The sequence below is a fragment of the Cydia pomonella genome, chromosome 16, assembly GCF_033807575.1.
Source record: "Cydia pomonella isolate Wapato2018A chromosome 16, ilCydPomo1, whole genome shotgun sequence".
Lineage (NCBI taxonomy): Eukaryota > Metazoa > Arthropoda > Insecta > Lepidoptera > Tortricidae > Cydia > Cydia pomonella.
This window is the reverse complement of record NC_084718.1, coordinates 7,382,066-7,408,776: the sequence shown is the minus strand read 5'-3', so window position 1 is coordinate 7,408,776 and position 26,711 is coordinate 7,382,066. Positions and strand designations below refer to the sequence as shown.

General features: G+C 37.8%; 1 protein-coding gene across 1 annotated transcript; it reads left to right on the top strand.

Moving 5' to 3' along the window:
• Nucleotides 1–2,444: 2,444 nt before the first annotated feature.
• LOC133526436 (segmentation protein Runt) lies at nt 2,445–13,304 on the top strand. Its single transcript, XM_061863066.1, has 3 exons — nt 2,445–4,698; nt 9,556–9,690; nt 11,399–13,304. The coding sequence occupies exons 1-3, from the start codon at nt 4,251–4,253 to the stop codon at nt 12,037–12,039; spliced, it is 1,224 nt and encodes a 407-aa protein (XP_061719050.1). The 5' UTR covers nt 2,445–4,250; the 3' UTR covers nt 12,040–13,304.
• Nucleotides 13,305–26,711: the final 13,407 nt, after the last annotated feature.

The window sequence follows — 26,711 nt, the reverse complement described above, 5'->3', positions numbered from 1 at the left end:
AACATCGTAAAAGTAGAAACCAACATTTCGCCATTTGCAAATATCAGTCATAATCATAAACCAGCCAGTTTGCACTTGCCTACCCTTAGAGCTAAACTATCCTAACTGAAATATTACATAACCTACATTCTCAATCTTGTCAATAAAGAAATTAGGTCTAAATTTCCGCAATAAGTATTTAGCTATCGGCTTATTTGTTTTCAAGAAACGTATTTCAGTTTTAAATCTTTTGAGGTGTCTTAAGCCTATTTCAAACAATAGGCAATCGCAATTAAAAACAAAGATAAGAAGTTTGAAAGACGCCGCATGGTTGTTCGGGTCAACATAAAGCCAGGTAGTCAGGTCAGACCTTTACGGCCTGTGTGCGCTAACCCTTATCAGTGGGGCAGTTATCATAAATATTTATTAGTCTGTTTTTATTGTTTAATTCTATGCATGCTAGAGATAAGAGCGCGGGTTAAATTGTTCTTTTGGTATTTAGTTTATTACAGGAGTTTTAAAGTTCATACAAAATACCCTTCTAAAACAACAATGACCTCTATATGATTGTTCGTTATATCGGTAGGAATATTGATAAAATATATTTTATGACCTTTCGTGTTATTTTCAGTTAAGGTATTTATTATTTTGTGGGATTTCCATACTCGCAGAACAATTGAGAAGTATCGCATCACACGCGGACGTGGGAGCGTGTCAATCCAAGTTCAATAGAAAAGGAACTAGCAACGCAGCGGTCGTACGAGTATACACTGAAAAAAATAGATAGCCGAACTGGTTTTGTAACTTTACTAAGTAACTAAACTACGGTTATAAGAAAATAAACTTTGCATAAATTTACAAACTTATTTTGTAGTGTATACCCAGTACCTGAACACTGATAGCCAAACACGGTTTTGTAACATATAACACATAGTTCGCAAGTCCCAATTTTTGTGTAAACAGTAACCAAAATTTTGTTACAGTTATGCAAACATTTCTTTCAGTGTAATAATAATATATATTATAATTACATCCTTGGTTTTCAAAGGCCTATAGATTGCGCGGGGATATAGATCCAACGCGTAGAGGCCCCTTGGAGAGCTGTAATATCATGTCATTAATATTACATATAATAATAGGTATAGTATTATTATACCTATAGCCTTATAAGTATACTATAGGCAGTCGAGTTCACAAACATTTTACAAGCTAATGCTTCAAAAATATATTCACACGTCTCTAAGACACTTACACTAAGGTCCTGTAAATATATTTTTGGGAAGTTGACTTGTAAAGATGTTTATGAACTAAGATAAGTTGGCGGCGATTTTAATAGCCCAGCCTGTGCAAGTGTTAAGTAAAAGTCATAATTTCATAGAAGTTTGACGTTTTAAATCACTTGCACTGTCTGGGCTGCCAAAATCGCTGCCAACTTATCTTGGTTTGACTCTATGTTAGTGTGTAAGGTCTTTGTACTATGGGCATTGTTGTCTGATTTCAATTTTAAATAAATAATCCTAAATGTCATAACAATAAAACTCAGTGATGTTGCACTTTTATCGTGGATTCACTGGCATTGGCATACGTAGCGGGCTAGCTACATGATCCAAATCCTAACCTATTAACAGATGTCCCAATTGGGTACTTGACACATATTGAATATTATAACAAAATTTTGTTAAATGGATAGAAAATGAGCCATCTATTATAAAAAAGTGGAATTTAAAAAATTATACTGAGATTATAAAAAAATACAGGGCTCCAAAGTCTCAAAAAAAAAAAATTGTTGTCCTTCAAAAATAGAGGAAAAATAGTACCATTCGATTCCATACATTTTATTGAAAAATAAATTGTATGACAACTATACACATAAACGCAATATTTCAAGGTCAAAATGGCATTTTCCTTGATCTTCCATACATTTAGGACAGACTAATATAATGTGACGTCACATCATGTTGTCATTTTGTTAGAGGCGTTTCAATCGTCGAGTGCGTGCGTCAGACTTTAACTCTCATTTTTGACCTTTGTGTTGCTTAAATGCCATGAGTCCCATATAGACATTTGATCCTCAGGAAAATCAAGATCGTTTGACATTATTTACAAAAAACTGTCAAGTACCCAATTGTTGAAATTTGGTAGCGGGTATTTTATGTGAAAACAAATCAGGCATAAAGAAAATTATACGTTTTTACAATGTGACATACCTACAGTCTTAGATGGATCAGTGAAGACAGCAACCAAATTCAACTCTGTTTGGCATTCACGTACAATCCAAAGCTATAGAAATTTTCGCATTGAACATTGTAGTGTCAAACGTCAAGGTAAATAAATACTCAACTAGGTATGTAAATAACTTTTTAAATGTGTATACATTTGTGAGTTATGGAAAATCAAGTTTAAGCAGGCTAATGTTTCCAAATCTTCGCGGATGTAGGTAAGTATGCAGGTTTATTCACGTTTTCCTTCACCTAAAACCTAGTGGTAAATATGTATCAAATGATATTCCGTAAGTACATAAGTTCCGAAAAACTCATTGGCAAGAGTCAGGATTCAAAGGTGTATGTGAAGACCTCAACCGTCATTGAGCCAGCGTGGGGACTAATATAGGCCAAACCCTCTCGCGCATGAGAGGAGGCATGTGCTCAGTAGCTGAATTATTATTATTATTATTGTTTCCAAATTTTTATAACACGTTCAAACTTTCGAACATCGATTCCATATTTGTAACTGTTTTTTTGTAATTTTTATTGTTTGTAAAAATGGACATGTAAAAGTGCACCTGTGGCCTATTTGCTGAATAAATGTTTGATATTTCTTAACAATAAAGTAACTATTATCTACTAACTGAACGAAAGATAATATAAACAATAATTTCTCTCGTAGTACCTATTTGGAAGTAGGTAAGTATTACTCGTAATTATATAATGGATTATTATCCCATAATAACATAACTCACAACATAAGTTTGACAATGATTAAACAATAATTACAATTTACAATGCATCTTGCGTGTTCCAATATACGAAACCAAATTAAATCAAGTTAAGTTTTTAAAGTTCAAATGTCGCTCCAGAGCGCTTAAATCGCAAACGCATCGAAACAAGCCGCCAACTAACTTTTCCGTGCATTCTCGAAGTTTCCCGGAGCGCGGGAAAGTGGCGAAGTCGCGGCCCACCGCCACGCCCCTCTTGCGTCCCGCTCGCACGCGGCTAACCGCAACCGACTAATTCTTTCCGTACTTTATTTTCTTACAAGATATATTGGGTTTTGAGGTTTTCCATTTTGTATTTATTGAGAACTGGTTCTCAATACGTAACATATGATTCTTCAGGCTACGACTGTAGTAGGTACTGGTAAAGTTACTGTGAAGGATTATATTTAATTATAGTTCAGTAACTAGTTATAAAAACTCAGTTCCCAAGTATCTGAAGCATTTATTAATTAAAGTGAATGAGAATCAAATATATTTCCGTAACCCGCTTAAAATATGGCAATTACAGGCGTCAATCAAAAACCCCTGTCGTTGAAATAGCTCGCGTGCTCCGTTAATGAAGTGCCACCCCGCGAGTGCTCCCGGCTCCAAACATGAAAATCATAATTTTTCATGAGCTCGTTGATAGGTTTTCGCGCCGGCCGCGGTTTCCCGCCGCCCCGCGCCCTAATTACCGCCGCCTCACGATACGTCACCGCGGTGCCTCAAAAAAATCCTCCCATCCCTCTCCCACACGACACCGGTGAGCCGCGGTGTCCCACTCCGCTGAACATTTTTATAAAAACGCAGAGACCGACCGCTACTGTCCCGCTTCTACCCGCTGCGGCTCCGCGGCGCCCGCACCCTTCGTCTCCTTCCCGCTTTTTACGAGACGCAGGGGCCGCCACCCGGGTGGGGGGCGGCGACCGCGCGAACGCAAAATATTGACCATCGGAAAAAGTCGCGTCGTATCGCAGTCATCAGTCGAAACCGAGTCCTCGCGAGCACGCGTCCCCTTCGCTGCGACTTCGGCGCGAGTCGTGAGTCTTCGGATTGCGGTCACGGCGATCCCACCGCCCGCTTATTTTTCGATCCCCGCCCGACGTCTTCCGCGCGCCCAACAAGTGGCGTAGTCGCTCACACGACGTCGCACCCGCGTGAGCACAACTTTCCGGAGCGCGCGACTTTGTTCGAAATTTGATCGCGTGTTTGGAAACTTTTTCCGAGTGTCTATAAACTTTAGTGACGTGACGAAGGACTTCAGTGGCGTGTTGATACGAGGGTTAGACTGGAGTCGATGCACTTACCGCACGCGAGCCCTCCCGCAGCCAGTATGGCGGATGTATACTCCCATATCCACGATTACTACCGGCAGAGCCATGGAGAGCTGGTGCAAACTGGATCTCCTGCCGTTTTATGTTCAGCGCTTCCGAACCATTGGCGGTCAAACAAATCTCTACCGGTGGCTTTCAAAGTGGTCGCCTTGGATGATGTCCAGGACGGGACATTGGTGACCATCAAGGCTGGGAATGATGAAAATGTGATGGCCGAGCTGAGGAACTGTACGGCGGTGATGAAGAACCAAGTGGCCAAGTTCAACGACCTTCGGTTCGTGGGTCGCAGCGGCCGTGGGAAGTCCTTCTCTCTGACCATCACTATCAGTACCTTCCCCAGCCAAGTGGCTTCTTACACCAAGGCCATCAAAGTCACCGTTGATGGACCAAGAGAACCTAGAACTAAACAAAGTGAGTATCGGTTGTTAAGCAATTTACTTTTCAGGATTTTTTGGTCTTTATAAGCTGTAAGGTCTAGGACTGTAAGCTTAGGCACCTAGGTACTGTTTACAGAAATTAAAAAAATCTATTAAAAATTATAAAGATTACGATTAACTTCGAAGGTAAATTTTAACTTTAACACAAATAATTAAAAAAATTACGTGCTTGCCATAGACAGATTTCAAATTAATAGTTTTTCTAACATTTTATTAATACCTACATTAACCAACCAATGAAAGATTTATCTCATTCATTTAGTTAATTGTGCAATTTAAACTAAGTAAAAAACACTTTATATTACATTATTACATTTCTAATTCAATTGTCAATATCAACTTTATAAACTGTAGTAATAGATAATACAAAGCAGAGTTGCGCGCACGCTGGCACCCAGCCAGCCTCGCTGCGGCTGCGGCCCACCGCATTCGAAATAGTATCGGCCCAATATCAGTCATTTAATTGTAATAAACTTTTTACAACATTTAAAAATTAATCCAACTATTTCTTGAAATTTCGACGCGATAAAATAAAAGTCAGAGAGATAGTAAATTTCCTACAAACTTAGGTATTTGGATTTAATTTTTCATTTAACCCATTCAGTTTTTTAGGTTTAGCGGGCCCATACGTATCAACCATTTAATTCTAATAAACTATTTATAACAGAAAAGTTAATCCAATTAACTCGACACGGTACAATAAAAGTTAGAGAGAAAGTAAACTTTTTAAAAACTTACCTTGATTAAAGAATTTTTCAATTACCGATTCCAGCTTTTTAAGTTTAACGGCCCCATATCAACCATTTAATTCTAATAATGTTTTTACACCATAAAAAGTAAATCAAGCCATACTTTTTTAAATCTCGACGCGCTAAAATAAAAGTCAGAGGGAAAGTAAACTTATCAAAACTTATCTTAACTTATGTTCGTTAGAGGGATTATTCATTTCACGAATCCAATGTTTTAAAAACCTCCAGCCAGGATGATAATTTGGTATAGGTAAAGATCTTCGATCTATAAAGATGTAAAAGTAATGTACAGCACCCCTACATACAAACTTATATGCATGGGTGCTAAGCTAATCGTTTTGTTGACTGTACAAAATTACACCTTCATAACTACTTATTTAATAAGAAACTGCCACATTGCATGCTTAAATATGTATATAGGTATGTATTTAAGAATGTGCTCATAAATCGTTTCAGCATTAAGTGACTCGCATCACCATTAGTGCAGTTGTTCACCAGTTTACGTGAGAAGAACATCTTAAAGACATCCACGATTGCTCGTTTAATCCTCGCTCCCGAAATAGCCCGATTGTTGCCTGCTTTTACAGTAGAGTTAAATGTTTTGACAGGGCTTAAATGGTTATTGATGTTCACATGGTAAACATGCCTTTTAAATTGAAACAATGCCCCTGTAAGCATACATTTGTTTTGACAATGAAAAGCTAAACTTAACGATCAAAATCGACGTCGTACTTACTTTTTAATATGAATGTAATTATTAATTATTCACTTCGTTTAACATTTGATTTGCACATAAAATTTGCGTCACTACAATAACTGAAATACAATTAACTAACTGCTTTGGCTCAGCGATCCAAAAATAATCTTGGCCTCCGAAACGAGAGAACGCCACCTGTCCCGATCCAAACAAAAATACAATTGATTAACGATAAAAGTAAAAGGTAGCGACTATCACCACCGATAAAATAATATTAATTTATTGTGATAAACGCCATATCATCCAAACAAATGTTTAATGTTTCTTTGAAAAACCCTTTCTTTATAGTAAGCGCCAGCACATTCCACACATCAAATGTAATTATAAATGTTTTGACACCACAAATCTATTTCGGATGTTACGGCGCACCGAGATGTCTGTATAAACAGACGCTGCCCAAACTTCGGCCAATCATAAAAAGACAGTATGCGGAAAAACTAACATCCTCGGGTTATAAACATCAAAGGAAGTTAATAAAGCTATCAATGGCGTCGCGGCTTAGGGCACGGTAATTAAATGCAGTAAAGACTTTGAGGAAATAAGTATGGTTTACTTTAAGGCGTAGGCGCACCGGGGAAACCGATTCTCCTACTTGCTATAGGCGGTAATTAAGGTTGAGTTGATTTTGACGACCGGTCTGGCCTAGTCCGTAGTGACCCTGTTAATGAAACCGACAGTTATGGGTTCAAAAAGCACTGGTGGCCTAGCAACTTGCAATCCGGAGGTCACGAGTTCAAACCCCGGGTGGTACCAATGAGTTTTTCGGGACTTGTACAAAATATCATTTTATGTTCACCAGTCGCTTTTCGGTGATGGAAAATATCGTGTGGAAACTGGACTATTCGCAATAATGCCTAGTTTATCTTCTGGGTTTGAAGGTCAGGTGGCAGTCACTTTCATAAAAACTAGTGCCTACGCCAATTCTAGGGATTAGTTGCACAGCGGACCCCAGGCTCCCATGAGCCGTGGCAAAATGCCGGGACAATGCGAGGAAGAAGAAGTACCCACAACACAAGCCTTATTGAGCTTACTGTGGGTCTTAGTCAATGTTTGTGATAATGTCATGTAAAAAAGATCAAGTTATCAAACATTTATAATACACACTGACGCATTAAGAAATAAGCTAGGATCAACGTTACTACAAGTTACCAATATTGTAATTTTCATATTATAATCAAATTCCACATGACAACGAACGCAATACGCACAACCCTACCAATCCAAAATTAATATGAGCCTAGAAGTTTCTGCGTCACAATAATCCTGTTTAATATGCGGCACTTGCAGTTCCAGCGGTTACCAAGTTTCTTGAGCGGCCACGGGCGTAGCAGATGTAAACAATCTCGGGTCGCGTCGTAAACTCCGTTTGATCTCCCCGACCCCGCTCCCCTGACTCTAAAATATGGATTTTATGTCCCTGAGCTGCTAAAATACCCACACGCTGAGACCCTCATAACCCCGAGTCGGCATACTCGATATTTCTGTGAAGTTAACCTACGCGATGGACGTTACGAAGAAGTTATAGCAGCTACCCCGAATGCGGCGTTCAGGGAGACCTTGTTAGAAGAATGACTACTTCGACTAATGTAATTAATGACTTATAACTTCTTACCCCAAGTACTCTCACGGGCGCCTACAGTCATTTTAACTTGTCTTGTTAAAATGCGCGTTTACATGTTAAAAACACTATAACTCTTTAGTGACATTTGTTTGATCGACGAGCGGTGATTATATAAATGTCCCACATAAACCATTGTTAATATAAATAGAGACAAATATTCTAATAGTCGGTGTATACCGACACCGCCGCCGAGTTATGAGCCATAACACTCTGATTCCATTTATTTAACGCGCGCCCGTCACTTTCATTAATTTACGAGTGACAACACGCACAACACTCGCATCTCGTTCGAGTTATTTAATGCTTATTTGACACTTAAGTCGTATCTCATGCGTTTATTGTCCTGGTGGTACCAATTTGGCCGCGATGGCTTTTGATTTGAGACTCTCTTTAATGTTCTTTTGTTTTCCAAGACGCAAATAACTGGCAGTAAAACTGACGATATCAACCACGCACCACGCTACAAAAAGCAGCAGCTTCGGCGAGCCAAATATTTATCCTAAGTATAACGAGCGGGCATTAAGAATTACTCTGGTTACCCTTGTTAATAATTCGAAGTCCCGCATTCGTAAAGGGTCGGGGAACTGGATATAATTGAATACTGGCATTTACAAATGGAACGGGCCGTTTCCGAGTTCCACATTTAACTTATTATTGTTTAGTCGAGTCCTTTCCACGATCAACGCGACACCAGCGGCCCATCCATCACGTTGCTCGAAACATCCGCGATCGCAGAAATAACATCAGAGCTAGCTAACACCAACTTAGGATTACGTTTACAAAAACAGAGTGCGCATTAACAACACATAAAACTAATAAAAACGTCAAACGCCGATCATCAATTCAATAGCAAAACAACCAACGTTTAAAAAAGAGTTATAATTAGAAAATTTACTCAACTTGCACAATAAACTTCAAAAGTCGCTAAGAAGCTGTGTTTACATCGATAACAAAGTAGATGAAGAGCTCGTAAACAGTTTAATCTCGTAATAAAAAACCTATACACCTGAACTATATCGATCTATCGGGACTGGATTAAAAACACCGTAAAACAAAAAAAAGACGTCGGCAGTGGTGTCTTCAGTAGGCTATTGATTAAACAAATAAAAACGCGTTTCGCTAGCTGAAAGGCGATAGGCAACGTGACGGTGGAGGGTCGTAAAAACGTATGGCACAGAGGAACCGACTAACTGCAGTAGTAAACCGGCTCGTTTTGTATACAGGCCCCTTGTTATAGCTCGGTAAACAGAGCGCCGCCGTGTGTCGCCGCCTTTACAGCCAGCCTTTGTGACTTTAGTACGGACGTGGCTTGAGACGGTGGCGATTCTGACAAACAATCACATTGGTACTTAATGGGATTAGTCTGGATTCAATAGCGTATTTGTTGGTTACATTCTCATTTCATTATCCATGTTCCTCCAAGGAAATATCGCAAAGATACAAACAGAAAAGAGTACCCAATTCTGAATTTGTGAGAAGCAAGACAGGAAAACCCTATTTTAGTAGAAGTTAACAGTTTCAGTATAACTTTCTCGATGTCCCAGCAAGACTACCGTGGTAAACCACACAAACATTACTTACACAAAATAGTTTCGACCTCGAATTTTAGACCTCTATTGTTTTGTTTTGTTCAAAACAACCCAGTGTAAGAACTCCTTGAACTTTTTAAAACCAATACGCTAAACTGTTTTCCTTTTGTTACAGATTACGGATACGGGCATCCCGGCGCTTTCAGTCCGTTCCTTCTTAACCCGGGGTGGCTGGACGCGGCGTACCTCAACTACGCGTGGGCCGACTACTTCAGGCCACCGCAGATGCGGGATCAAGCCCTTGTTAAAGGTTCGTATTTTTATCATCACAACTTATTGATTCCCAAACAGCATTTGAGTGTTACCATTTAAGATGACCTCAATTCTACGTCTAGCTAGAGTTAAAGGGTCTTTTAATAGTTTCTAGAAACCACGAAGAACTTTTCGTCGCTTGACCTCCTTGTTAACAATGGATACTCGCAAATCCCTGAAAGCGGATCAAACAAAGCACCCCGTGTTTAGCACTCAAAAACTCCCAATACGTCCTTTTTTACCGGCATTTGTTAATTTAAAAATTCCCGATTTAGCAAACAGCACTCGAAAACATGTTGCTTGCAACAGCACCCCCTCAAGGCCGTACAATGCTAAAGCGGCTCAAATAAAAGAAGCAACTCTTGAGCGCTGAAAAACAACACCGCCCCGACCGAAGCAAAACCACCCGTTGAAGTCCGCGTAGGGGGAAGTGGGGAGCACCTATAGAAAAAGGATAAAAAAGCATCGCCTTCACGTTCGAGAGAGTGTGGAGTCAATTTTATTCCAATGTAGGCGGCCGCGCCACCAGCCACTTTTTGTTTCCGTCGTTGAAACGCGAGGAGCGCTGTACTCAAACGCCTACAGACTTTTATTAAACCTACATTAACTTCGTTTGCACAGCAGAATTCATAAAGTTGGGAAATGAATAGACACCTTAGTTTTATTACTATACTCGTACGTCGAATATTTGCCTGTTGTTGGGGTTTTTCTTCCGCTTCTCTAATTTAACATTTCGCTCTGATGCTCTTTCACGAACGAAGTTTTAAATTACAATTGTAGCTTTTTTAGTAGGTAACAGAATTTCGAATGACTCGAATCTACGTTTTTAACTGATGAGGTCATGAATTTTTTGCATTTCTGTTTCATAAACATGGTTAATTCTTTCAAGCCTAATTAAAAATAACGCACAAAGCAAAAACAGAATCAAATCCAACGAGCGGGGATCACCTCAATCAGGCGCGACGCCGATATTGGCCCCCACCTCGCCAAATTACCCCCTACTTACGGCCCCTCCCACCCTCACTGCCTTTAAAGTGGTCTGCGCACCACTGCTACTGCTTCAAACAGAAAAAGTGCAAAAGAGGCGAGCTCGGCACCACCTCGGAGCCCTTTGTGGCCCAATCTACGCCGGCATCGGCATCGTGTCCTTTTTATGCGCCTGCTTCTCTTACACGCTATCGAGAATCAAAGCTTGCACGGCGCTACAAGAACATTTTGAACACTGCTGCTAATGAAAATTTCACGTTTTCCGAGCCCTCTTTGTCCGCTCTATGCGATACATCGCTCCTTATCGCGATGGAGCTCTGTGGCACACGTGTTCGCGCGTGCTCGGCATCGCTAATGTCCCGACATATACTCTACTCAACAGAAAGGAGATGTATCGTGCCGAATTACGCCGGCGTGTCTGCTCCGTAAAAGACGACGTTCGGATAAATAAATATTGCACCCTCGCCCTCCGATATTGCGCTAAAAAAACATCCCTTTCGGTGAAGCCGCCTTTAAACGCCTACAGATTGTACATTATCCTTAGTACGATTATGCACCCTCGTTGTTCAGGGAATCAGCGGAGTGCCCGCGGGCCCGGGCGTCCCCAGGGAGCCGTATCTCATATTACGTCATGTCGGCAAATCAGACTACAGTAGCCGTCGTAAAAACCTGAATATTGGGTTGAATGGAAATTAACGTTTGTTTTTCTTTGTCAACAGGTGGAACCTTACCGCCTCCCGTGCCACTACCGGGAGCGGATCTCTTCCCGTTCCCTCCTGCAATGGCTAACCTGCCGCCAGGAGCAGGCGGTCTGATACCTTCGCCCGGCGCATTCCTGCCAGGCAATGGACTCTTGCCATTCGGTCCGCATCCTGGTGATTTGGCGTTGAAGTCGTTGCCTCCTGAGCTAACAATGAAAAACGGAATCAGTCCTTATGATGCCTTGAGACAGCTTCAAAGCAACGTGTCTTCATTGGACAATTCTAGTGCTCGTCTGTCTCCAACGAGCAGTAGGCAGAGCGGCAGTCCGCGCAGCATAATCAATGCCAGTCCGGATAGATCGAAAGCGGACTCGAAGTCTGAAGTGAAGTCAGAAGCCACAATCTCTGATGAGTCGGACGAAGAGCCGATAGAGGTGGTGAAATCAGCGTTCCACCCGACTAGACCTGCGAATGTTGAGTTGCAGGAAATGAAACAAGTACAGGCGGCTGACTCGACAGTGTCGGACCGGCCGCGTATGCGCAACGAACTTAAAGCGCCGACGCAGCGCACCACGCGCATCGTCTCTACCAGTCCCACATCAACCAAAATCGCCAACGGGACGATATCAACGCACAAATCCGTCTGGCGGCCATATTAACCATAGTAGTCAAGTGTTATCTTATTTGTAGTATCCGCTCTTCTTAGAGCTTGTTAAAATGTGATAAACCAATGAGCTTGTACATAAGGTGTAAAGATTTAAATTTGATTTATACAAGATATTTATTGTTAGCGTGATCTTAAGATTTGTGATTTAGAATTTCTAGCTGGTCTAGATTATTGTACCGATGCATGTAAATAGATATTAAAGGTACTTGAAATAAATGTACAATACGGTTAGTATTATTGCACATGTGTTCAAGCTTGTCTACATTAGAGTACCTAAGTATTGTTTATTTTTAAAATATTTTATTAGGTAGTACTTCATAGCGACGTTTAAAACCATTTAGATATAACAAATAGATGTATTTGACGATTTTCTTTGAAAATGACTGATTACTATTAATCTAAGATACAGAGACTTGTATCATTGTAAATAATGTAAGTACATATTTATTAACTTGACAAAGTGTAGATATAGTCATAATGGTAATTATGCCGGTTGTAAAAATGTATTTAGAAAATCGAGATAAAGAGAGTATTATAAAAATTAAAACACAATTTTATTACACATCCTAATTTCACCCCATTATATCTGAAGAGCAATTTTAACCAAGGATCTGACCTCCCCGGCTCACTCGATGAAAAGCCATGTGGTTATTGTTTGTTGGTATAAGAAGAAACAAACACATGGCAAGGCGACTACTGCGCCTTATTTGTGGCCGAACACGTACACAATCTGTCAAGCACATGTTTGCGAAGGACATTGCGGTGACTGGTACTCTATAAATTATACCTACATATCTGACAGTATTTACAATCTTAATTTCAGTAGCAATATAATTTATTTAGTGGAGTTACGAACTCCCACTAGTACTGCTAAATAAACTAATACACACTATAATTACGGAACAAAGTTGATAACAATAGTTATTTGTACAACAAGAGAGCAAAGTTTGATATTTCTTCGAGTGCTTATTTTGAGTCCTGCGAAGATTACTTTGAGTCCTCCCGTGAAGCGAACGATTCTAATTTCGAATCTTGATCGCAGGAAGAGACTCAAAAGCGCACGTGATGTAAATAACTTTGATCACGTGTAGTACACTATATTTTTCACGACAGCAGTGAGAACATATTTGGAAGGTAAAAATACAACCTGAAAAAATGTAATCCGTCTTCATCACTATTTCACTCATGTTTTCTTAAGGTATTATAACAATTAAGTTTAATTATCGCAATAAAACAAAACGAAATAAAATTTCAATAAAATAATACGGAAATAATGAAATAACTAACATCAATTGACATTTCAATCTACAACTTTTTTATAGAAAAAAACTTTGTAAGATACGGTCCGAATCGCGGATACAACTATTTGTCAACTAAAGTAGAGATCGTTAAAAGTAGAATTATTTAGGTTGCGTAACAATTGCGTATTTTTTTAAGTTCATTGTTTTTATTGAATAATAAAATACGTAAAATATGGTGTTTTTATTTAATTTTAAACTTTTATTTCATTAAATAATTATTACGAATTGGGAGTCGTAGGGTGTTTTGGAACGATTCGGTCTGACTTATTTCGGGCGTCTTTTATAAACTGTCAGTATACCATGCACTTATTTTTGTCTCTTTCTTTTTGCTTATGACGTGAAAGGGACAAAAACAATAGAATCCAAATATTTCGAACTTGTATTAGGCCCCGCACGTTGAAATGACATTCGAATATAAAGGTAACTTGAATGTTATTTTGTCTCACTCAGTGAGCAAAATGCGATTTTGCTGCTGACGTGAGGTGACGTGAAAAATAAAGAGTTTAGAGATACAGGAAATAATGGACGTGTTTGATTGCTTGAATCAGAAATGTCTTCATGATGCATGGTAGGTTACGTAAATATTGTAGTGCATATAAAGATTTAAACAAAACAATTATTTCAAAACTTATTCTTTTGGTTCTCACTCAGAATCATTAAAACATTAGATCTAGTGTAAAGATCCCTCGAATATGCCAGCTATCCGGTAGCCACTTAAACAACTTATGCAGAAAAACTTTTTTAATATGTAATTTCAAAAATTCCCAGTTAAATGCACCGCAAACCATTATCGTACATTTTATATTATTGGGAAGTTTGTCGAGTCTATTTGTTGATTGCAAACTAATTATATTTTTATCATAAGCTAGATTCGCTTCAGTCTGATAATCTTAGTAGGTAAGTGCTCAAGAAAATTCGGTCGGCGTTTGTTTTTATCTTATATTATCGCCGATTTTAGATATAGTAAATACCCCTATGGTGAGACTGGCACCAGTAATGGGATAGTATAAACAAATCCTGTAAAATTAAGTATTTACCATCCGTTTTTAAACGCTGACAATATTTTACCAGAAACAAAAGTCTAATTTTTCATTAATATTTGTTAGTTTGAAAATTAATGGCTTAATGGCGACACGACTGGAGCAAAAAAAAACATAGTTTTAATTTTAATATTGAAACCAATTACATCATCTTTCATTAAATACATTGAAAACATAAAGGACTAGGACATTCAACTTTTAACGCATATAGCGGTAAAAATTTACAGATGTCGTTGAAATATCAAAAATAATCAAAATTTTCTCTTAAATGTTCCATAATTGATGCAGTTAAAATAGATAGATTATTATTATTATGAAATATTTTGATTTGTGACCTATCTCGCTATATCGTAATCCCGAAAGGTATTCGTATATGTAGGTCTGCACCTCCTGTCTGCACTACACTGCTCGCCCTTAGAGCTGGTCAAAGATGCCTAGTCTAAATAAGATAGGTATACTTAGTCAAGAAATTGAGACCGGTTCCGCCGTGGCAGAGAGGCCTGGGGGTTCATAGCGTTAGCTGCTTTAGCTAAAGACGCCGGTTTGAATCTGGCCTTCACCACTGGAGGGCGTCGTTACTTTTAATTTAATATATCTATTTCATATTTTACTTATCCATAAAAACAAAAAAACAGCATTTGAAAGGGCTTCTAATTCTGATATTGAATAAAACCATAACCGCGTTAAGCACACCGGCTCCCACGACATCCATAGGTTGACCCCGTGTTTGAGGAGAGGACCGCGGGCGGGGCGCAATCAGCTAACCGGATCAGCTCGCAAACACAATTGATAGCGCACTGACTGGCGCGAATCGGGATTGTTTTAGGTAAGTAAGTGATTCAACTGACGCGTTGATGCGCGATCTAGGAGCTGTGTTCTGGCATCTGATGATATAGCTAGACGTATTTGTTGATTTTCTTTGATAATTACTGATTATTATTAATCAAAGAATACAGAAACTTGTATCATTGTAAAACATGTAACTACCTACTTACAAACCACCACCACTTACCATTACGGCTGATATAGTCACAGTACACTTTGTCAAGATAATATATTTAATATTATATATAATGGTACATCGGTCAAACTGATAGTTCGTATAACGAATCACTTAGAGATGGCGCAGTGGAATAAAACTTTTATTGTATGAAAATATAACTTTATCAATTTTTGGAATACGTATTTTAGGAATACTGGCATTTTGAAAATTGTATGTCGACCGTTTCTTTTTACTCGAAAAATGTTTTGTGCTAGAATTTTATACGACTTTCAAAGTGCCCTTAATCATCCCTTAATCGACAAAAAGTTTATATCAGGCTGTGAATATTATCTATTTGTGGTAGTTTTTATAATCTGAGTTGCTTGAACTGAACGAACTATATAAAACTATTTATAAAATTAAACCCACCGGATCAGCTCGCAAACACAACTGCCGGCCTAGTCAAGGAGACAATCGCTATCGCTACGACAACGAAATGCTTTGTGTCTCTCTATCACGACGACCGATCTGGCCTAGTGGGTAGTGAGTACTAGTGACCCTGCCTATGAAGCCGATGGTTCCGGGTTCAAATCCTGGTACGGGCATTTATTCGTGTGATGAGCATGGATATTTGTTCCTGAGTCATGGGTGTTTTCTATGTATTTAAGTATTTATAAATATTTATATTATATATATATATCGTTGTCTAAGTACCCTCAACACAAGCCTTATTGAGCTTACTGTGGGACTTAGTCAATGTGTGTGTAATAATGTCCTATAATATTTATTTATTATTTATTTATTTTTATTTATCACTCTTCCATATTAGTGCAAGAGTGACAGTTGCGTTTCTATCACTACGGAGCGTAAACGATTGGCACGTTGGTTGGCTACGCGGCCTGATAGGGATGCACTGACTGGCGCGAATCGGGATTGTTATTGATAGGTAGGCGATTGGGAGAACTAACGCGTTGGTGCGAGATCATTCTACTTAGGTGCTGTGTTCGTGCATATTATGATGTAATGAACGTGAATATCAGACACTCAAATAAACTACACTATTCGCCGATAAAATGTCCTCAGCTTGGCGAAAAAATAATACCTACCACTTAAGTTATATTTTGAAAAAAAATCTTGTCAGCAGAGCAAAATGTTTACCAAAACACCTAAATTTACTCTTAAGATTATTAACTACACATATTTATTATCTTTCACACGCTTCGCTGTAACCGTAAGTAAAACAGTCAAAAGGTAGCTATACAGAGTGTCGCGGCGTACCTACGGGAAAATGAATAGAGTCCTTCATTATGCCTGCCTTTGATTCGCATCTCTCATGATTCACTTTTTGGAGCGACTACGTAAATAACGAGGCTGCGTTCGGAGATGAACGGCAATGTAGGGGAAATTCTAGATTTCCAGGCTAAAGTATTATTAAAGCACATTATATGACGATGGTAATAAACAACATGTGATTATTTATACAGTAGGTACGGGCATAGACTTTAACTCAATTTTGTTGACCCATATACTCTAGACAATTTGGTTTTCAATACTAAATCTATGACATCTCCAATGTACAGTAAACCCTAAATGGCTTAACAATTAAAGTCCGTGAAATATCGGTATTAAAAATGTGCCAGAAATATCTATACACTTAAAATATGGGCAATAAAGTCGTGTATACATATTTTTGGCACTTTTTTCGTAACGATAATTTCAGACGTGACCGTACCGTGAGTGGAGTGAGAAATGCCATATTTCCATAGAAATTTGACATTAATGACAATGTTGCCACATTGTCATTGTGAATGACTGTAGTTATCTTCATTTACATAACACGTACTGTAAGTACAATTATATGAATTGTGTCGCTTAACTTCAAACTCGGATAAATTCATTCGACTCTCTTACAAAATATCTATTACCTGTTCATAGTACCAAAATTGTGATTGTTGACTCTATGTTATTTTATGTCTTTCTTCTTCTTGTCTGTTACCTTCCGTGCTTCTTCTCACTTGATGGTCTCATCGGAAGATCAGCGCTGGAAGCCACCAGCAATATGCTGAGATGAGGCCATTTCGAGGCACTTCATACTTTCTAGGTTTTTGTTATATTATGCAATTTGTCTTGTTAGTGTTTAAGAATAAAATAATTATATTCAAAATCGCAAAAAAAGACAGTTGGATTTATCACAGTTCGAAGTTAAGTGACTCTATTATGAAGTGTTTGTGTTTTATTAACCATTTGTATGTTTATATTTATTTAGTAGGTTAGGTAGCTTTCATTATTGTCTACAAAATATTTTTCACAGCGAAAGTAGTTGTTAAATTGCATTTAATTTGTGTAAACATGTGTACTTTTTGCGTTCTCATAAATTAGGTCAAGAGCGAATCAGTTGAAGTTCTCATACCTTTAATATAGTACCTAGTAATCGACCAAATAGTAAAATGCTTGCTATTATTTGTATACGTTGTCAGTAATCAGCTAATAAATATGCCCTCAATCAGTAATCAACCAATATGAGTTATCCTGCGCGTCATTTATAGCTACCACAAAATTTCTAAATACATATACTTATGTATAGTATAGGGACCGTGCGCGTTGGAGGGTCTGCCATCTTGTGGCCTGAATCGGAACCATAAACATGCACATGTACACGTCACATGTTTTCTTGTGCATAGTAGGTTCTGCCATCTTTTGGGCTACATCGGAACAAAAAACATCACATTTACGCCTCGCGCCAAAAATCTGACGGCTCCTGTGCTGCCTCCTACAGTTCATGCACGCTCCCTATAGTGTAAAGTGGGGCGTTAAAGGAGAACCATTTGTATTGAAAATAGATTTATTCTGTCTTAAATAACACAGTGCATTTCTGAACGCAGGCTAACCTTTACCTAGCACACCGTTGCATGACCACCCTATTTGGCCGTATTAAAAACTTGTGGGCAGACAGGCCCGCCGCGCCTCACTGGGTTTATACCATCGACTAACTTTAAAAATATCGTACTTCGCATTTATAAAAAGTTTAAATTTGTGTCCTATGCCAATTAAAATTAGGCTTAATATTATAATTAATAAAAAGGGGTAAAGTGAGGAGGAGAAAATGTAAGGTAGATTTTGAATTTCAAAATTTTGTTTGAGCGAATGTTTCAATGCATGACTGATTACGCTAGTTGGGGCGTTCGGCTTCAATGGCGTATGCAGAAATATATTTTGTTTCACGGTTGTAATTAGTCGACGGGCTCTATTCGTTTTTAAGAGGGAAGAATAGCTTTGCGATCCTAACCGACCGTACCTACATTTTTGATGAAATTTCCATTTCGGGAGAAAACTGTTTGTACTAACTAAATCTTAATTAAAAAATACATATTTTTTATACATCAAACGTATAAAATGTGATTAAAACTTGGTCGAACTCCCATACAATTTATTTTTTTTTGCTTTGGATAGGTCTTTCAAAATTTAAACGTAAAATTAATATTTTCCGAAATAATCGCTCCGATAGAAAAAAATATGTGTTTAATATGTGTTGTTGTAAGGACCAATTACTTATTTAAAAAAAAAACGTCAAAACCATTCAGTTCACGCTTAAGGCGTTTTTACTTTTGTAGCTGTTTGTGTTTTTTGCAAAAACACTTCTAAGTTTAGAGTCAGCATCAAAAAAGTAAATAAGTGGCTAAATATAGTACAATCTATTTTATGTTGTTTTTTATCACTTATAATTAATGTTTGTAAATAGTATAGCTTAGTATTAGGTATCAATAATCACGTAAGAGCGGTGCCTCCCAAAACAAGAAATATTGCTTACCGGGAGACACCATCCCTTAAATTATATTCACAGTAATTAATGGAATAAAGAATTTTGTATTTGGAATAAGAATGGGTTGCGCCCTCTCTATGTACTCTAAACATACGGTCAGCATTATATAACTATAGATTTGTTGACTCGAGTTGATGCCGACTGCCGACTGTACACCGTTCACACAGTTCACTTTACCGCGCTCGTGTAAAATCGCCTTAATTCACATTACAGCGACAGTGACAGGTGGAAAATGTTTTAGAATGGACGCGAGGAAAATTGTCGAACAAAGGATCGGGCTGGGGCAAATGATTTTTTATCGCGGAGCAGAACCCGCCTCGGGCTGTTACGGCCAAGCTGGAGTTTCTTTGGCGCGAACGTTTTATTTATTTATTTCAACATTATTGCACAATGCATTAGGTATTCTTTATTCCATTGGCCATACCAAAATATGGAGTTGACCATATAGCTAGAGTTTAATACAAGATTTTTAATACAAAACACATTTCATACATCAATAATATATACAGAATTAATAATAATTCGTTGAATAAAAAAAAACATAGACTAAATTACAGAACCTTAACCATAACGTCCATAACTTACCAAATAATAATACCTGATTTATGACAAACGTGTAATTACATAAAATGTGGCGGTTGGAACTAGTCAAGAATTTCGAGGCTGACTGCAGATAGAGTTGCAAATCGCAACTTGCGATAGATAGATAGATACATTCTTTATTCATATCCTCAACATACATGGCATTGGCATCAAAAGAAACAAAAAAGAAAAGTGTAAAATAAAAACATGCAAACTTAATTTAATAAAAAACATTTTTTTAGTTCATTAATACGCCATGTGCCGTGCCACAGAAAAGGCGCTGACTCAGCATGATGATGCAGCAAGCCACATCGGTGGTATTCTGCCAGTACCTTACACAAAAATGTGCAACGCTTTTTAAACACCTAAGTTGGTACAAGAAATAAAGAAAAACTACTGTGCAATTTGTGTGTGTGCCGTTTACTTTATAAGTATTATGTGAGTGAGTGTATACATATATGTGCGTGTGTGCATGTTTTTTCCATCTTATGGACTTTTGGTAAATTGTAATGAAGATAAAAAGGTAAAAACGCGGTTGGCAAAGTATTTAGTTATAGGAGGATGAAGCGAAAAGGAGTTTAAGGCTTACATTGTTGTTTCTGTTGATTAAAAAATTGAAGTCGATATTTTACTTTAAAAATAGCTTTGCTCTTTGATTGACGAATTGGTGGTGGTATATTTTTCCACAATTTTGTTGCGCAGTACCGAAAACTCCCTCTAAAAGCGGCAGACCGGTGCTGGGGGACCTGTAACACTATCGCTCGCGAGGCTCTCATTTGGTGATGAATGCAACTTTTTGCAAACCATAGGAGTTTCTTATAGAGATAAGACGGCTGCTTGGATTGAATAGTATCAAAGAGCAGGCAAGCGAACATGAGTTATTGGCGAGCGGCCATTTTTAACATACCCGCATTGTTCAAAAAAGGCGTGACATGAGTACGAGGAGGGATTTTAATAAAAAAAAGAAATAAGAGTGCAGAAATCTGGCACAAGAATTCTGCACTCTTTGGATAAGGCGCCACGATCGTGCTAGAAGGCAGGAACCATAAGCTGCAAGGCAATAATTAAGTTTTGATAAAACAAGAGCTTCACAAAGTCGCATTCGCAGGGTGACAGTAAGAAGATTTTGAATATTATATAGAACTTTTAAACGGTATAAACAATTTCTAACAATGTCTATTACATGCCTCTCGAAACGCAGATTTGTATCTAGCAAGAGTCCAAGATTTTTTGCTTCGTCAACGCGATCTACTTTCACATCCTTAATCCTAATGTTTGGTTGTTTTGAAATGATGGCATTAGTTTGATTTCAAGATCCAAGTACCATATATTTAGACTAATATCAGACTACTCGAAAAAAAAATGTAAATCCACCCAACCAATTCGAGCGTAATACTGATTGAAACGTAGTTTTATGGCTGTGATAGAAATAAATGCACGCTGCTGCTGAGATAAAAAAAAATACATTGCTTAACAAACACTCTAAAATTTAAAAAAAAATCTATGTGTAGATAAAACATTTTACATAACCAATTTTGAACATAACAAAATATATTTTTATACCAAAAAAACCGTGTGGCAATCGAAACCCCCGCCTATCCCCGGTTTTGCCGCGGGCCGGAGCGCGACACCACATATCGATAAGATCGGCCAACGTGCTTTTATTGTTTCAACCGTTTCAGCGGAAGACCCTCCCCCTTCCCCTCGCTACCGTCACCTCACCCCCGCACACCCCCCGGCGGTGAAAAACCTAAATGGACACTCTAAATGTCTATACCGACATTGGTACGTAAATTAAATATACGTGTATTGGAATTTTAGGACTAATTGGACCTTAATAAAACAGCTTGATGCTTTTATATATGAATGTACATATTTGTAAATCTTGAAGTACGATTTTCATATACGCATAAAAAATATGAATCATAAAAGTAAACAATTTAACAAACTTTCTCTTCGTTGATTTAGTTTTATTAATATCATACACACAAATTTCACATAGTTAAAATATACATTTCAGCTTACATTACCATTCGTATAATGATCCGCAATATTGTATAATATCAAATAAATAAATAAATCATAATAAATATACATTAAAACGTTAAAATGTCAAAATAGTAAAAGTAAAACTATTCAATTTTAGTAACTAGATAGAAAATACAAATCAAAATAATTAATATCAATAAATAAAAAATCAATCAAAAGTACTGTCATAAATAATCAATAAAAATTATTGTATGTATTGTGAAATTTGTGAAGTGTTCGGATAGACATTTGATGGTCTTAGAGGTCTTGGCCTTGGGTTCATAGGTTACAGGCGAACCGCTGATCAAACTAGATTTCATGCTTCGGTATGTTGTTTAATTTATTAAATTGTATCTATGTTTTTAACAGAAAATAAGTAAAATAAAATAGTTTAACAGAAAATAAGTAATAATTATAAGTATATATTTTTGAATGCTGATAACTAGAAATAGCTCTTGTAAATTGTTCTGTAAGTATTGATAATTAAATTGTTTCACTACGAATATAAGTAGAGTACATAAATGTAAATAAAAATTTACCAAATAAAAAATACTTTCACACACCCGTCGATGAAACTCAAAGAGCAAATTCTGCGTTTAACTTTATTATCACGCATTCCGCTCAAAAATTATCTCAATAAATCTCCCACGTCATCCCACTCAGTCAGGAGGGGACCGGACTCACTGGACAATGCAAAGAAGTCTGATAAAAATTTAATGCCTGTATAAAAAGGCTATAAATTTGATTTACTGCTCCGCCCCTGTAAAATGGGGTAATATCGAAAAATAACATGCGATAATGGTGGGTTTACAGGGTGGGGTTGGATTAGGCAATATTCGCGACTACTTACTTGTCTAACCTCTTATTTAACCGCCAAGCGATTCCCAAATATAAACCTTATTTGTTAGGCATTATGCTTGCTATTTAAATCAACAATGATGTGTATAAACGAGGTAGGGGAAGATAATGGTTAATATTTGCGTTCGGCTGTGGCCGCCGCTCGGCTTTGCTGCTTACGAGGATTCATTAGGGCCCACGTCAGTCACTGATGAAAGAATTCAGACTGTTGGTCATTTTTGCGCGTTCACAAATAAGTAATCTAGCTAATTAAAAAAGTAAAGTTCGGGAAATTCTAGAACATTCATATAAAAAAATTTAAAACATCGGTATTTTTGCAAAGTGTATGAATTTATTCTTGTGTCACCTCACATTTTGCCGAAGTGTGAACCCGTATGAAAGTCTCTAAGGATTCCATATTAGAGATATAGAAAATACCTGTTATATGTACAAGCTTTTAACTTGCCATATTAGTATGTATGTATGTTAATTTGTAGGTGTTGTTCAAATCTTGGAAGCTAAATTTGACCCTCTTCCCGATTTTCGATTGAGCTGAAATTTTGTATACATATGTAAATCGGATGGCAATGCAATATTTTGATAACATGGAGCTGATCTGATGATGGAGATAGGAGGTGGTCACGGGAACTCTGTGATAAACAACGCAAATTAATTTGCGTTGTTTGGTGGTTGGTAGAATTGTATCGATGTGTATAAGTTGCCTGTGGAAAGAAAAGTACAGTCAGCGATAAAAACTTGTGTGTTAGTATTTCAGCTCTTGTTTTCACGCAGACACCATCTTACGGTCATACTTCCGTTCCTAATACCTACAAAGATCCCTATGAAATTATTTTAAATAAATTTTAAGTAAATTATCTTTCCCTGTTTTTGTATGAAGCAAAATTATACGTCGATTTCCATAATGCCGTATAATAATTGGTTTCTATTGTCCATCTTTGCCAGAGTACCGGTATGTTTGCTTGCAAATGGTCCCGTTGCTTCCATTTTTTGCATCCTCCTAATTTGTTTTCTATTGCATAATTTACATATAACTGTACCGGCCAGAGAAAGGTGCCGTTACTCCACAAAAAGTGCATTACTTTTGGGTTCTACTTTTTACTGATTTTACGGCTGCTCCTAAACAAATAAAGACATTTTTATATTGCTCTGGAGCAATTTTCATTAAAAATGGGGCACCGTTATGCGTGGGTGCAAAAAGATGCTATTTTATGTTTAAACAAGAGCAAGGCTTTGTTTTGGAAAGTAATTTGCAAACTGTAACTGATTTGCAAAAGTTCCTAATTTCTTTTCTATTGATTCTCATTTCTTGGAACTCATGCGTCACTATTACGGATACTTTTTTTTTAATTTACAAATGAATGAAAGCCTACAAGGAGTACCTACTAATAACTAATTTGTTACAATTGTTATGTCTGCCTTCAGTAGCAAAAGTTTCAGTTCTATAAATTACCTTAAGCAATATTCATTACTCAAATAAAGCCTCAATCAAAATCTCCGCCTCTCAATTAGCCCGATTTGCTCTCGAGCTAAACCAAAGTCAATAAAATCCACCTTAGCCCTATACAAACAGCGGCATTAGGCGTAAGTCCGCAAGGGTCGGTCCTCGGGCCCACCTAAATCATAACAAACATCTTGCGTAACCCTTCGCCCGCCGTCCGCAAGTGCCGTTAATTGGTGACCCGGCCTAGGGAAATTGGTCCGCTGTACTTGCTTCCGTGACTTAATGACTAGCGGCCCAGTGGATGGACTACGGAACCCATTTAGGCATGTGCAATTTGTGTATGCGACGGGGTTAGCCGAGTGGATTTGGTGAGACTGATGTCTACGTAGGTATATAAAGGAGGATGACCGGCTGAAGCGAAAATGCAGGTTTAATTAAAATTTAACAACCTACGTTACTGAGTTTCTTTAATAAATTGGCAGTTCCGAATAAAGAGATAGGTACACAATATGTTAAGAGAAACATTTACAAGGGGAGCGAGGTCATAAAAATGTAAATATTACAGTGTATTTTGCGATAGTACGCCTTTATTTTGACGTCGAGATAAAACCGAAGCGAAAACAATTTCATCGGCTTCTTTCATCTCGGACTAAAGCACATTTTGCACATGGTCAAGAAAAAAACTGCATTACAAGGAAACGTTGAGGCAATAACTGGGGCAGGTACAAAATGTCGTCGAAAAGAAAAGCACGGTAGCTTTCCTCTGGCGGATATTTTATAGCTCGGGCCACAGTCATGTTCTAGAACAATGTTTTCGGGTGATTTTATGATTTTTATTGCATCCCTTTTTAGTTTTGCCGCCTTTTCTGTGTGCTTACTTTCTTTTTGATCTTTCGGCCGCAATAAACTACTTCTATGTGCTCAATAAGGTTATTTGTTTTACTCTCATGTTGGTGTGGCGGTGCTAGTTCTATTCTAAGTACCTATGCTTTCGCAGATAAAGTAAAAATAAAGTGAATCGTCGTGCACGTGGACGAGGAGGGAGATATTTAACGTGATTGAGGTAGTCAGCGGAGGCGTCGGCCCGAGATTAATCGTGTTCGAGTCTCATAATATTTATTCGTCTCATCAGCAGTATTTCGCAGATTTTCACATTTTTCTTGATTCGGACGAGGCATGGAATAAATATTAATAATAAAGGAGGGTTTGCCTTCCGAATTATTCCGAGGAGGCGTGTTGACGACTCCTAATTTGACGTAATTTGCATAGATTATGCCGGGTCGCTGAGTGCCAATCTTTTTAAGTGGCTTCTTGTACGCGGTGCAGGCCGCGGCCCAATAATGTCTGTTTATTATTTCAAGCAGATTTCCTGCTTTTTTATAATATTTTTGTTTACATCTTCCTTGTAGGCACTTGATTTGAAGGATTACTGAAAATGAGGGAGATTTAAGTGTAAACCACCCTTAAAAAAATTTGTTATATGTTAAATTTATTTCACCTCTCACTTCTCAAATGCTTTTTAAATGTTTAAACAGGAAATATTCAACAAAGTGCGAAATAATCTAGTTCCAACAAAAAAAATTGTAGTCACATTTCCAGGTTGCTTATAGAATTTATATGAAGTCAAATATTTTAGCATGGCTTCTCTGCCTAAATTACGCACACAATATTATCTAAAACATCGGTACTGCGACAAAACACACGTTCACATAACATTATGGAACAAATTCACGCACTCTGAATGTTCTATGTTGATCGAACAAGCCAAAGTGTGGCGGCCCGCAACCGCCGCGGTGGCGGGCCCAAGTTGTTAGCTGCTGATACTAATGATTAATCACTGATTACTATAAGTATATTTACATTATAAAACTTTTAAACAATTGTACAGATATTGCTTATCATTTATTCAACCAGTTAAAGTGCAGCATTGGCAACATGACGATACTTTTAGCGGTAACTAGCATTTTATACTTGTGTGATTTTGTATAGGTACTAATAAGAAGTGGAAGTCTAGGAATAGTTTTATAATATAAGTAAGAAAGCAATCGACAGCTACTAAACGCTACGCATCCAGCTTTATCATGCAAACGGCTAAGTAGTGGAACTCATTTCTTGCAAATTTATTTCCAGTCTACTATAACTTATATAGGTATATCTTTAAATCGACAGTGAATATACCTACATCTTTTAGGTAAGCGTGTTCCATTCTACACTGCATCGGCGCTTACCATCAGGTGAGATTGTAGTCATTTGCTTAGCTTTTTCCAATTTAAAACAAAAAACGGAATATCTATATCAATAGTGTGCGAAACGGCGGATTTATATAATACATACTTTCTTCTAAGGGTTCAAAGAAAGGCGTATCCAGGTTTCCAAAAAGTCGCTTTTGCGTATGTGACACCACTAGAAATTAAGGCCATTTTCGGTGACCACTTATCATCGGACGAGCCTGATTTACACAAATCTTATTACACACCTAAACCTTCCTTAAGAATCACTCTATTGATAAGTGTGAACCGCATGAAAATCCGTCCAGTAGTTTTTGAGTTTATTGCGAACATACAGACAGTCAGAACCGGTGGGGGACTGTTTTATAAGGTGTACTTAGTAAG